Source organism: Pipra filicauda, unplaced genomic scaffold, assembly GCF_003945595.2.
Source record: "Pipra filicauda isolate LSUMZ 115617 unplaced genomic scaffold, ASM394559v2 scaffold369_size710782_pilon, whole genome shotgun sequence".
NCBI lineage: Eukaryota > Metazoa > Chordata > Aves > Passeriformes > Pipridae > Pipra > Pipra filicauda.
In genome coordinates, this window is record NW_024104497.1 from 229,051 (window position 1) to 241,102 (window position 12,052).

General features: G+C 38.1%; 1 protein-coding gene across 1 annotated transcript in view; it reads right to left on the reverse strand.

Moving 5' to 3' along the window:
* EFNB2 (ephrin B2) overlaps positions 1-12,052 on the reverse strand; it is a 43,627-nt gene that overhangs the window by 11,073 nt on the left and 20,502 nt on the right. Inside the window, exon 2 of the mRNA XM_027730788.2 lies at positions 9,741-10,024. Coding sequence (XP_027586589.1) covers positions 9,741-10,024 — 284 coding nt within the window. The remainder of the gene's footprint in view (positions 1-9,740; positions 10,025-12,052) is intronic.

Consider the following 12,052-nt stretch of genomic DNA (forward strand, 5'->3'; position numbering starts at 1 on the left):
GGCACATCTCTGGAAACCCGTAGTCTCTCCTTCCCACATCTCATGTCACCTGACAGCACAAAATAGAGAACTGTAAAGTTTTGTACATTCAGAAGGATTTTATTAATTCCAGGGAGGCATGTATAAGAAAAATACAAAAGGGGTAAAAAACCCCCCCTCTTTATGTCAACAAAGCTATATGGGAAAAAGCTACAGTGAGCAAGATGGGGTTGTAAAACATCAAAAAACCTGTGAGTCCCAACTGATTACTGCTGTGTATAATTTTAAAAACACTACCACTTTCTTGCTGGGTTAAGGAATACCACAGCTGAAGTATACTAAACAGTAAACTATTTGCTCAATTATTATCCATAAGGTCACAGCTTCCACCTACCCACAACAAAATCCTACTTGTTTCACTGCTGTCAAGTGTCCCTTTATAAAATTATCTTGGAATGATTTAGAGATTATATAAAAAAAAACAGAAAAGCCTCTCAATCCTGTATCACTATGAATGACAATTTGAGACTTTCATTACAGTTAAGCATTTCTGAAAGTATTTCAGTTACATATTTCACATACTCTGAGAAATGTTGTCAGATAATGATCCACTGCACACATGCTTGCTTTTAGTTTACATAAACAAATTATAGATTTGTGAGTGCTGAAGTAACTGTGGCAGATGTAAGCCCACTAATTATGATGTATTTAGTGTATATCAGAAAGTATGCATCTAAAACAGATTACTAGTTAGTTAACTTCACCAACCACAAACAGGTATTTTACGTAAGTTTATCCTTTCTCCCTGCACGCTACTGACAAAAGCCTCTCACGGATGGGGAGGAATATCTCCCCACTACCACAGCAAGCTTTGTTTAACAGTTCAGCTGAACAGAACTAATAGAATTAGTTAGCATTCAAGTTACACTGATTGTTGCTAATGACAAGACGGCTTGATGGAAACAAAAGTAGAAGCTTTAACAGTAAATGAGGACCCACTTTCTGTATCATACAAATTCAATATCACTCTACAAGGATGTTCACCTGTCTTGAAAATCTTTCTGGTTTTTGCTGTGGTACATGGATAAGAAAGGGTTATAGTGAAAGTTCATATTAAATAAATAACAAACCTCTTGCTCATTCTACTGTCACTAATTGCATGCAATGATATTAATGACCCAGTAATTGCTATACGAGTAGCACTGAAGTGGAAAACATCATTTATGAGGCAGAGTTCATCTCTAGGTGGTAGGACTTCACCAGTGACTGAGTTAATGCCTAGTGACAGTTTAGAACATAACACTATAGATGAGAAAATGTGCCAGTCTCATGGTTATAAGGTTATAACAGTTTAGATGGACTTGATGTTATTTGCTTTGACCACACAGAGTCCAGGAGTAACCCCAATAAAGTGTCACAGTCAGACTTTGCCCTGTAGATGAACCTCATTCCTTTCAGGGGAGATGCTCTGTACTATAACAATCTAGAGCAATTTTCCACATGTTTGCTTCAATAAAAGAATACCTTCATCTCCTGCTTTTACATGGAGGACAACAAAAGTGTGCTTTATTGCAAAACACAAAAAGCTATTTACATCATCTAACTATCCTTCAGTAACACAGAGTTTGGCACCTTAGTACCAAGATCAATTATGATACTATTGGATGACTGTGCACTTGGCAAAGATGATCAGAAGTTAAACACTGTTTTGATTGCAGTATGCTTATGTTTGTGTTTAGAGCTTTAAAATACCCACAAAGCAAACTTTAATGAGGGAACATTGCAAACAAAGTAATATGAATTTCCAAGGTACTACAGGACCTGCAGTTAAAACACTTGCCATTAAGAAATTAAGTCTTTAGGTGTTTAGCTTCTTTAGAAATTATCCAATAGACATGTTCATTGTCGTTCACTTTAGGAAACTCTGGTGGGATGGATGTTAATCCTCCAGTGTTTGGAATTTTGAAAAGTTGCAACTAGATAGGCAAACTGATACTTTTAATACTTACATTTATACAGTTTTTAATAATTCACTAGTGTTCTAACACTATAACATTCTTTTTGTTCTTTCTTTCTTTTGCAACATGAATTAGTTAATTAATTTCTTGATTCCGCTACCACATCTGCTGTGGCAGCCTCTGGATGGCAGGTGGAATCAAGTTTCAGCGCAGGCTGGGACCAAACATATGGAAAGTACCTCTGCAAAAAACGCCCAGAGGGTCCTGGAGGACACCAAGTTGAGCATGAGCCAGCAATGTGCCCTCGAGGCAAAGGTGGCCAACAGCCTCCTGGGCTCGATCTGTCAGAGTACTGCCACCAGGTTCCGGGAGATGATCCTTCCCCTCTACTCTGCACTGGGGAGGGCACACCTGGAATGGTGGGTGCAGTCACAGGCTCCCCCGTACAAGACAGACATGGGCTTATGGGACCAAGTGTCTGGTAAATGCTCATGGAGACAACAAAGGAACTGGAGCATCCGTACAGGAGGAGGGGCTCTATCCTTGGAGATACTCAAAACTCAGCTGGACATGGTTCTAGGCAATTGGCTGCAGTTGGGTTTGCAAAGGTTTGTGCAGGGACTAGATGATCTCCACAGGTGCCATCCAAAGCAAACCATTGTGGGATACTGTAATCAACGGCGCTGTTGTGCTCTAACACTACTATATGCTAACATATAATACATGAAAAACAAATAATTTTCAGTTTTCCTAGCAGGATTTGGATTCAGAACTCTGTTTCTCTCAAAGCAGCTCAGTAAGAACATAAGGACTAGTCTGCTGCTGCAGTTTAGTGATTTTTTGTCTTTATTTACTGAACAGAAAACAGATAAATCATGCCAACAAAGATCTGAACATGCTTTTTAATAACAGTCTTATGAGCTTAATATGGACTCTTCTCCAAGAACACCTAAGACTACCTTTAGCCTAATCCTGCTTTTAATCACAGAAATATTTGCATGATTTCCTTGAAACTGAAAAAAAGAAACTGGAAGACTGCCCATTAAAGCTTAGTTTTATAGTGTGGTTTATCAGAAATAAATACTGAAATAGTCTTCATCCAAGGTTTCCAGGACTGACTAAAGTCAGGAAAGAAAATCTATACTGACGTTTAACCCTGGTTTTCAACCATTCCAACCCTGTGTTTTAGCTAATGCAGTTCTCAGACAAAAGTACATTTCCCTCCATTCCAGCTATGTAAAGACTTTAATAAGGCAAACAATTTGAAATCTTTAAAATCAGTTTCATTACAGCCTTTATAAATCTTATGCAGTTCCTCACTTTTTATGTTAGGACTTAAAATACTGTAACATAACATTTAATACAAGCAACTGCATAAAGACAAGACTTATCACCCCACTTGATAAGCTAAATGCTCATCACCAAAGTTAAGTACAAAATGAAAGTTAAATGTGTTTCAATATGGTAGTGCTCTTCCAAGTTTCTGTTTAGACAGACACTTTCCTCATACTTTCCTCATATCATGGCATGTCTCCCCAGTACACATCCCCCTGATTTAAACAGTTACTCATAGCCTGAACATAAAGCATAAAATACACACTCAACCCAGTCTTCTTCTGCATGTAGCTTTGTTAAGGATGTTTATGTGAGAACATATACAACTTCGAGAAGAACAGGGTTCAAGCTTTTTTTTGCAAAGCACTATAAATGCTATATATATAAAGACTTCTAAGTGAGAGTATCTTTCTTTGTGACTGTACTGTATTTCCAATATTTATAAATTGTTTCTGAGGAACTATAAAAGCAAGAAATAAAAATAGTGACTAAAAATATTAAACAGCTTCCTATGAAACTTTAAAACCTGTTCAAGTCCTGAGTATTTCCTGAATAATTTTTTTTCCAGTCTGAATAATTATTCTTCATTTTCATCTGATTCCATATCTATTTGGAATACCTGTGGGGGTGTGGGGGAAGATAACTAATTTTTTTCACAAGATGCCATCAATTAACAAACTGAGCATTCCTATCTTTCATTTCCTTCCCTTAGGAACAGACATATAATAACAGATTTCCTGCTGAACTATCTCTGTCTACTTTAAAGGAGATAAACGATTGGTATTGCTAGGTAATGGCACCGAATACGAACAAAGTCCATCAATATAAAATAGCCTTATTCTCTTACAAGACCTGTGTGGTCTGGGACAAAACCCCAAAGGACCATGACTCCATTAATCCTGTAGGTCTTAGACTCTTAGAAATCTGAAGCTGCACAGACAGTGATTTTTCTCTCCAATAATATTATTTGTATAAGCTGTATTTATATTTCATTCAACAAGAGCTAAATGGTATTGCTAACACTTCCCTTAAAACACTCTTCAGTAGAGTCAAAGACTGACCTCTGGATATCATTTTACACTAAGCAGAAATTATTTATCTAATTTTCTGACAAAGAAGGAGGAAAAAGGAAAGAAAAAAAATATGATCTATGTACAAATGGAATCAGAGTGACTATTATCACACCAGCATCACAAAAAAAAAAAAAAATCAGTAGCTTTCTGGACCCCAGAGTCTTTAACAAACAGCAGGGAAAATGTCTTTGTTGCAAATGAAAATGAATTGAAATTCTGATAAGAGTTTTTGTTCCCATTTAGGCTAGTTTGGAATTAACCTCGAACAAAGGAAAACCTGTTTACTGTTTCCTTTAAGGCAGCTCTCGCTAGGTGACCCACAGGTTGCAGCGGGCTGCAGGTTGAAATCTGTCTCAAAACGTTTTCAGAATGCCCAGTTAGACAGATTAGTCAGCGCTTAAACTGGTCAGCATACTAAAATATTATTTTAATGTGAATCTATTTGGCCGCGCAAAGAGATTTATTCTTCCCAGCTGGGCCATACTTCAAGGCACAATCCATAATGTCCTTTAATATGTTCTTCCTCAGACCGTTATTGTCCTTTAATTGTACAAGAATGACAAAGTGAAAACAGAAAAAGACCTGTGATTTTTTCAAACACAGCTAATGCTAAAGTTTCAGAATGACTGTTTTGATTTTAAAAGCCACAGCACTATTAAAGCAGTTATCCAAAATGTAGTGCTACTAGCCAGTATAATCCTTTAAATCAGTCAGGAATCAAAAAGGGACCAAATTTATATATATGTGTGTGTGTATGTGTGTGTGTGTGTATGTTTTTTAATTTAAGCCAGAAGCCAATTATGTAAGTGGGTCACTTGAAAAAAGTTGATAAAAAAAATTTAAGGAAAGCTGCATATTCCATTTTGCCAATGTCAAAGTCAAAGAGCATCATCGGCTCAGCAACTCTGGCTAATGAGGTCCAGGCAGAGCAAGCCTTATAGAGGAATCTTTCAGAGAACTACTCTGTAGCCCCTTCCCAACTTCCAAGCCATTCTATTACAAATTTGGAACAGGTGAAGATTTTATTGCAGGTGACTTATTTTTTAATGTTGATGATGTCAGCCTATAAACTTCACTTTACTTATGCTAAAGAACAGATGAAGGGAGTGAGGTATGTGCTTGCTTGGCTTACGTAAGGAGCTTGACAGTGGCTTGAAGGCAGGCAGCACTGCTCCCTTCCCTCTGGCATAGCTTCCCACAGGCTTCCCCAGGGGCTCCCTCAGCACAAATCCAGGGTATTGCAGGGCACTCGATGCCCTCTGCCTTTAAGTGAAGGGTTCAGGTCAATTCCCGTTCACCAAAAGTAAACATCTTTGGCATATTATATGTGTTTGTACTACGCTAACACATCTCCCTTCCAAACAAGAAACACTGCATCCAAGAGAGGTACTGAAGTAGTGACACCATGACTCAAGTATTTGCTGATCAATCTCTCAGTACTCAGAAGATACTCATTGCTCGTTCTGAGCAATTCACAACAGCAGAAAATTATACTTCATTCCCTAACCATGCAAAGACATAGAAAGACTTTTTAATGCAAACATCAGAGTTGCAAATCTTCACACTCTTCTGCTTAAGTTTGCCCTTCACACAGATATTTATGTTGTTGGGCATGATGCATCTCCCTTCATGCATCTGATTAAGGATTTCCTTAGAAACTTATGATATGTTAGCTAAATGGTCACATATTTTAGGATAATCAAACGTTAATACTTCTGAGATCTCAAGTACATTTGACCTTCTCCAGTTCTGTTGAAATCAGGTAACTGTAGGAAAATGAATCTATTCATTTCCCAGGAACAAAAAATTGATGATGGCAAAGAAGAGAAAGGCAAGGACACACTGTTACATCATTTATTCACTTTCACAATACCATTCAGTATCATCTTTCCAATTACTGCTGTTCACAGAATTAACTCTTTGGATACTGATACTCATATCAAGGAATATCCTGCCAGGAAATGGATTATTTTTTTTTTTATTATGAAAGTACCACTAAATGTGAAAACAGGTATCAGAAACTCATTTACATTTTTACTTTTTAAAATATTGCGAATTATTGTGAAATGAGAAGATTTGCATCTTTTTTTTATGCTTAGGCTTTGGGAAGCACTGACTAGAAAAGATCTCCTTCTGGTATACTTATCGTGAATACATCTGGATGATATAAAAATTATGGCTTGAAGAATTCCTGTGAAATCACATGTCCCTGAAGGTACACAGGGTTCAGGAAGCTGCTTCATCCTGTATTGTAATTCCTCATCCCAAAATGACTAACCCCTTAATCTGAATAGAGATTTTACTGTTTAATACAGCTCCACAAACCACATACTATTACCTTAGAAAAACAAACTGTGTTTTCAAATAATGGTGAGATGATAAAGGTCCGTGACGATGCACAAAACATTTAAAGGGCTGACAACAGCCTGGCAGCATAAATGGCGTGAGATTAGGCTGCAGGGGCAGCCACAGCAAGCGCTGCAAAGATGCTGAGCTCAGTAAGCTCGTGTCAGGTTTGTTTGATGCCCCTTAGTTGAAGGAATGCAAGATCCTAAAATACTTCAAAATCAAAAGCTGGCACATAAAAGGCATCATTGCTTTAATTTCATAGCACTCCAATCCCCTCCAAAAAACCCAACAAAACAAGCAAGACAAAACTCAAAGCTATCAAACAGGAAGGAAGGAAAGAAGGAAGGAAAGAAGGAAGGAAGGAAGGACAGAAGAAGAAAGAACTGCAGGTCTGTGAAGAGGGATTTATGCAAATGATTTATAGCCTGATTTGTGTACGTGACTAAGATGTATTATATTATAAGAAATGACAGCAAATATTCTGACTACCAGAACTTGCATTGACAAGGTTGTGCTATGACTTTTTGAACACAAACTGCTAAAACCCTATCTAGCTTCAGTATCTCTGTAAAATGGTGTCCTAGCTGAGCACTTGCCTTGTTTTCTACTCCTCTCAGCGTTTCTGAGACCAACATCACTGAGTTTATTGTTTTCTCCTTGAATGACAGAAAAGTAAGAGTTTTAGCTTCAGGATGGCTGGGTTTTCAGGGCTGGGGTGTTTTTTGTCCAGCCTATTAAAATGTATAGGTACCCTTGCTGCAGCTTGGTCAGTATGCTAGCAGTAGAGTGATAAATTAGCCATTTGTTTATGCCACAATGAGCAGGAAAAGTAATACCCTAAAGCACTCCAGTATTACAGTTAGGCCAGTGTGATTTTTGAGGCTGAAGGCTGACTAAGTTCTTTCAACCAAGTTATACTGTAATCTTACAAGAAATGCAATGCCTATTATGTCTTATTGCTATAATGAAATAATTATACAAAACTAATGAAAATGAGATGTACTTAATAATTCTCTGGGTAAATCCATGATATAGATATGACAGAAATGACAGGGTATCAGAAAGCTCCATTTGTGCCCATAATTCTCAGGTAATAATTGTAACAGTGCCATTTGTTCCACTACAGCTGGTCTTCTGTGGATGATTTTAAAAGCAGCACTAAATTCTGGGCATATTTCTGCATTTAAGCCAAATATTTGAGCACGGTCATTTTTATGCTACACATTTTCAATGGAGTTACAGATAACTATCTATTAACAGCTAATCTTGTCGCTTTTACCCTGGATCTCAATGGATTTCAGTGGGAAGTTTGTCAAAGTTAAATACTGTTTAAGTGGGATCAAGTTTTTATATATGCCCTGACTAAAAGAGAAAGCGCCTATATTAAGTGATCTTTAAAACCAAAAAATGGTGGTTTGTATCTCCCGCTACTGTTATTTAGTAATTTCTACAATTAATATTTAATACAGTGAATTCTTTCTTAGTTTTTGTGACATACAACCTGTTTTATACACAGTGTGTACCATAATGGATATAACTGGGAAGTGAGTATTAATTTATACTGAATGCATTTCCATTTCGATTTCCATTTTAAAAATACTTGCTCAGAGTACTTTCAAAATTACCCATATTTCTAACTAAAAAATTAAGAAATATTTACACTGGCAGACATCACATGAAATAGTTATTAATCCTTCAGTTTTCAAGGAGATGGCAGAAATGTGTTTGGGGACAAACTTTTTAGCAGGACCTGTTGTGACAGGACAAGGGTTAATGGTTTTAAACTAAAAGAGAGTAGATTTAAACTAGATATATTGAAGAAATTTTTTACAGTGAGAGTGGTGAAACACTGTAACAGTTTGCCCAGAGGGATGCTAGATGCGCCATCCCTGGTAACAGAGTTTTGAGTAACCTGACCTAGTTAAAGAGATCCCAGCACACTGAATGGGGCTTGGACTAGATGACCTTTAAAGGTCCCTTTCCAACCCAAACTATTCTATGATTCTGTGAAATAAGACACACCAGTATCTAACTTCCTTGTAACTGCAGAAAAGCCAAAACACAGAATTTGTTCCATCTCGTAATACCTGGTGATACTTGCTTGAGACTTCAAAAGTGCCCATGGGGCTAAATGAGAATGCAGGGCATACACAGTATTACAATGACAAAACCTAAACTAATGTAAATTGTTGTTGTACTGCTGAGGTCTCAGCTAATGCTAACTCCTGATTTACATCATTAACTTTACACATCATAAGTAATTTGAATCAATAAACACTGTGGCTACCTCCAGACTTGCTCTCAGCCACAAATTCCTCATCAGACTAAAACTCACACAAAGTTTATTTTGTTGGACAGAGGCCTGTGTCGTGCACATTCATGTTGCAAGCCAGGACCACGAAAAAGGATGAAATTCCAAAATCATGCAAGCCTAGGTTTTGCCCAAGAACCCTCCTGACTACTGTATGGACACAGTAGGTACGTTGTGAGGAAAGGCATGTTCAACCACAGCCCCTCATCAGTAACCCTTGTGAGGAAACTACACTGTCAAAATTGGCACCAAAACCACGAAAAGACGTTTCCTGTGGGAGTGCCTGGACCACATGGAGCAATGGCTACCCATGTCACACAGGATGCCCCATCTCAGAATAGCCAGGTCACCGTACTCCTACTCGTGGCATAAGATGACCTAAGGACAAGGCGAACAGCATGGTACATCACCAGGGCTCTGGGCAGGAAAAGCACTGCAGTTTAGCTGCACACAACTTTCAGTGCGAACACATGACGCAACACTGTGCACAGAAAAAAGAAGCCCTTTACAGGCATAGAAGTACGATCTAATTTGATCTACACAAACCAAAGAAAAAAGAGACAGAGACCCTTCAGAAATCAGGAATAATGTTGAAAATATGCTAACAAGAAATTATTTTCAGGTAAAAAATACAAACCCATTTATTTTCCTCTTAGTTTGCTTACAATGGCCAAGACAGTGCATTAAAGAATGAACAATTATAATCAAAAGAATGAACAAAAACATGGAACTTACATATGACGTAATAATCTTTGTTCTTCTGAAATTCCAGGCCCCAGAGATTAGGACTGAACTCTTGAAACTTGATGGTAAACTTAACATCTTGATCTGGCTTGGCACAATTGAGTAGAGGTGTATTGTCCTTTTTAATAGCACAGCTATCTGCTTGGTCTTTATCAACCATGTAGACCTTATAATATTCATATTGACCAACAGTTTTAGAGTCCACCTTTGGGCATATAATATCCAGTTTGTCTCCTATCTGTGGATATAGTACCAATCCTTGTCCAGGAAGGAATCTAAAATGGGGAAAAAAAAAAGGGGGGGGGGGTAGGGGAAGAGAAGAAGAGGGAAAATGTGAGACACTTGATAAAATCTCATGCAGAAAAGTAGCAACTGCAGTGAACAGAAAGGAACAAACACAATTTCCAAAACCAAAATGACAGACTGAGCAAACCACATCTTAATAGTTTAAGCCTAACTCAATATCAACAAGATGTTTATTTAGATCTTGGAAATTAGAGATGGATTGAATCTTATAGTCCTTATCCCAGTTGTGGGAACTCTAGCAGGTTTTACATCTCCCTCTGGCAAGCACTGCTGTTTTTTCCACATTTGGCATCTAGAGCACCTACTGCAGTATCTGGTGGGCTACAATTCTGTTTTTCTGCTTTGGTAACATTTCTACTATTCCTGCACATATTTTGCTAATGTTGGACATGGAAGAATGACAAGAATAATCTTTCAAACCCCTTGAACAGCCAAGTGGGACAGGAAACAACTTAGATTTTAAGAGTTAACAACATATTAAGATGCTGATTGATATTACTAGTATAACACAAAGGAACATCAGTCACTCAGCAGCACCATGCTTACAGACCCAGAACAGGTCTGTAACGGACCCAAAGACCACACATGCTTCTGATAGAACACTTATAACCAAAGACAGTGTGAGCGCTACACTACAAGGATTTCTCTTCATAAACTCCACCATTACTGTCTCATTATTTTAGCTCTTTTTTGATTTTTTTTTTTTTTTTTTTTTTTTTTGCTAGAAGTGAAACGCATGTGTGCTTCTGCCTTAGTATGGGAACACTTATTACACAAGCAGACAGTGAGCTTTAATGTTTACACTTAGGCATAATATTGTATCTTTCTGCTCAAAATAATTAACAGGCAAACATCAGCAGTTCATGAAAGAAAAATATAAATAATTACTTATAGTATTGATTAACCCACAAAATGAGGAGCTTTGTTCTCACAAAGACAAAAGCCACAGCAAGTTTGTTTCTCTCTCCATTAAGATATATTTGTTCCAATTAAGGCCAAAAAGTGCATGTTTTAGAACGACAGCCAACAACACAACGTACTCGAATGCACAGACCTAAAAGACTGACTTTCTTTCCTCTTTCTCCTGCCTGCCAGCCTTTTCCAAAGATCTTCCTTAATGGAAAATCAGCCTGAAAAACCGACCGAAACAATTGCTGCCTAATGAACACCCTTCTCCAAGTGCTAGCATTTAAACAACACACGTAGTAAATCCAGCTTATTCACAGTCAGCCTTCCTGGAAAGTTTAAATTAAGAGTTTTAAGATCCGCACAGAACAAAGCTGTAGGCGTCAGTCAGTGACCTCCAGCCTCTGGCTTGGCGAAAGAAGCCACCAGCAGTAGTGGGGGGGGGAGAACCTACTAAATTAAAGGATGATGCGACGCCCCCCAAATTTTGCTTGCTCCTATACAATTCAAGTTTATGATCTGTGCTAATTGAGCAGGATTATTTTCACTCACAAAGCCTGTGTAAGAATTATATTTGTTATGAAGCAGCACGTAGCAGGACAAAGACATGTAATTACAGATTTAGGGAACTAGAACAATGAAATGTTATGGCAAGAAAAGCGACTGTTGATGTATAAATTACTGCACTCTTTTGTGCCGTGCAGTGTAATTTCCAGACTGCAGAAACTGGGCTTGGCCACGGCTGCTCAAAATGAGATTGAAGTGGAGATGGGGCAAAGCTGTGCTTCCTCCCCCTCCAGTTTTCAGACATGCCAAAGGAATGCAGTGACTACCACTTCCTGAAAGCTGAAATGGCGAAACAAATGGGAATGTGGAAATGCATCTTCGGAGTTATAGCCCTAAAGAAGGACGACCAGATGCAGGTGCAGATGCGGCACTAAGGGACGTGGTTAGTGGTGAACACAGCAGCGGCTGGGTTAACAGTTAGAGATTTGATGATCTTACAGGCCTATTCCAACCTAAATGATTGGTTCTGTGATTCTATGACTGAGGGAAAGGCCAGTTCTGCAGGGGCACCAAGGAAAGGTAGG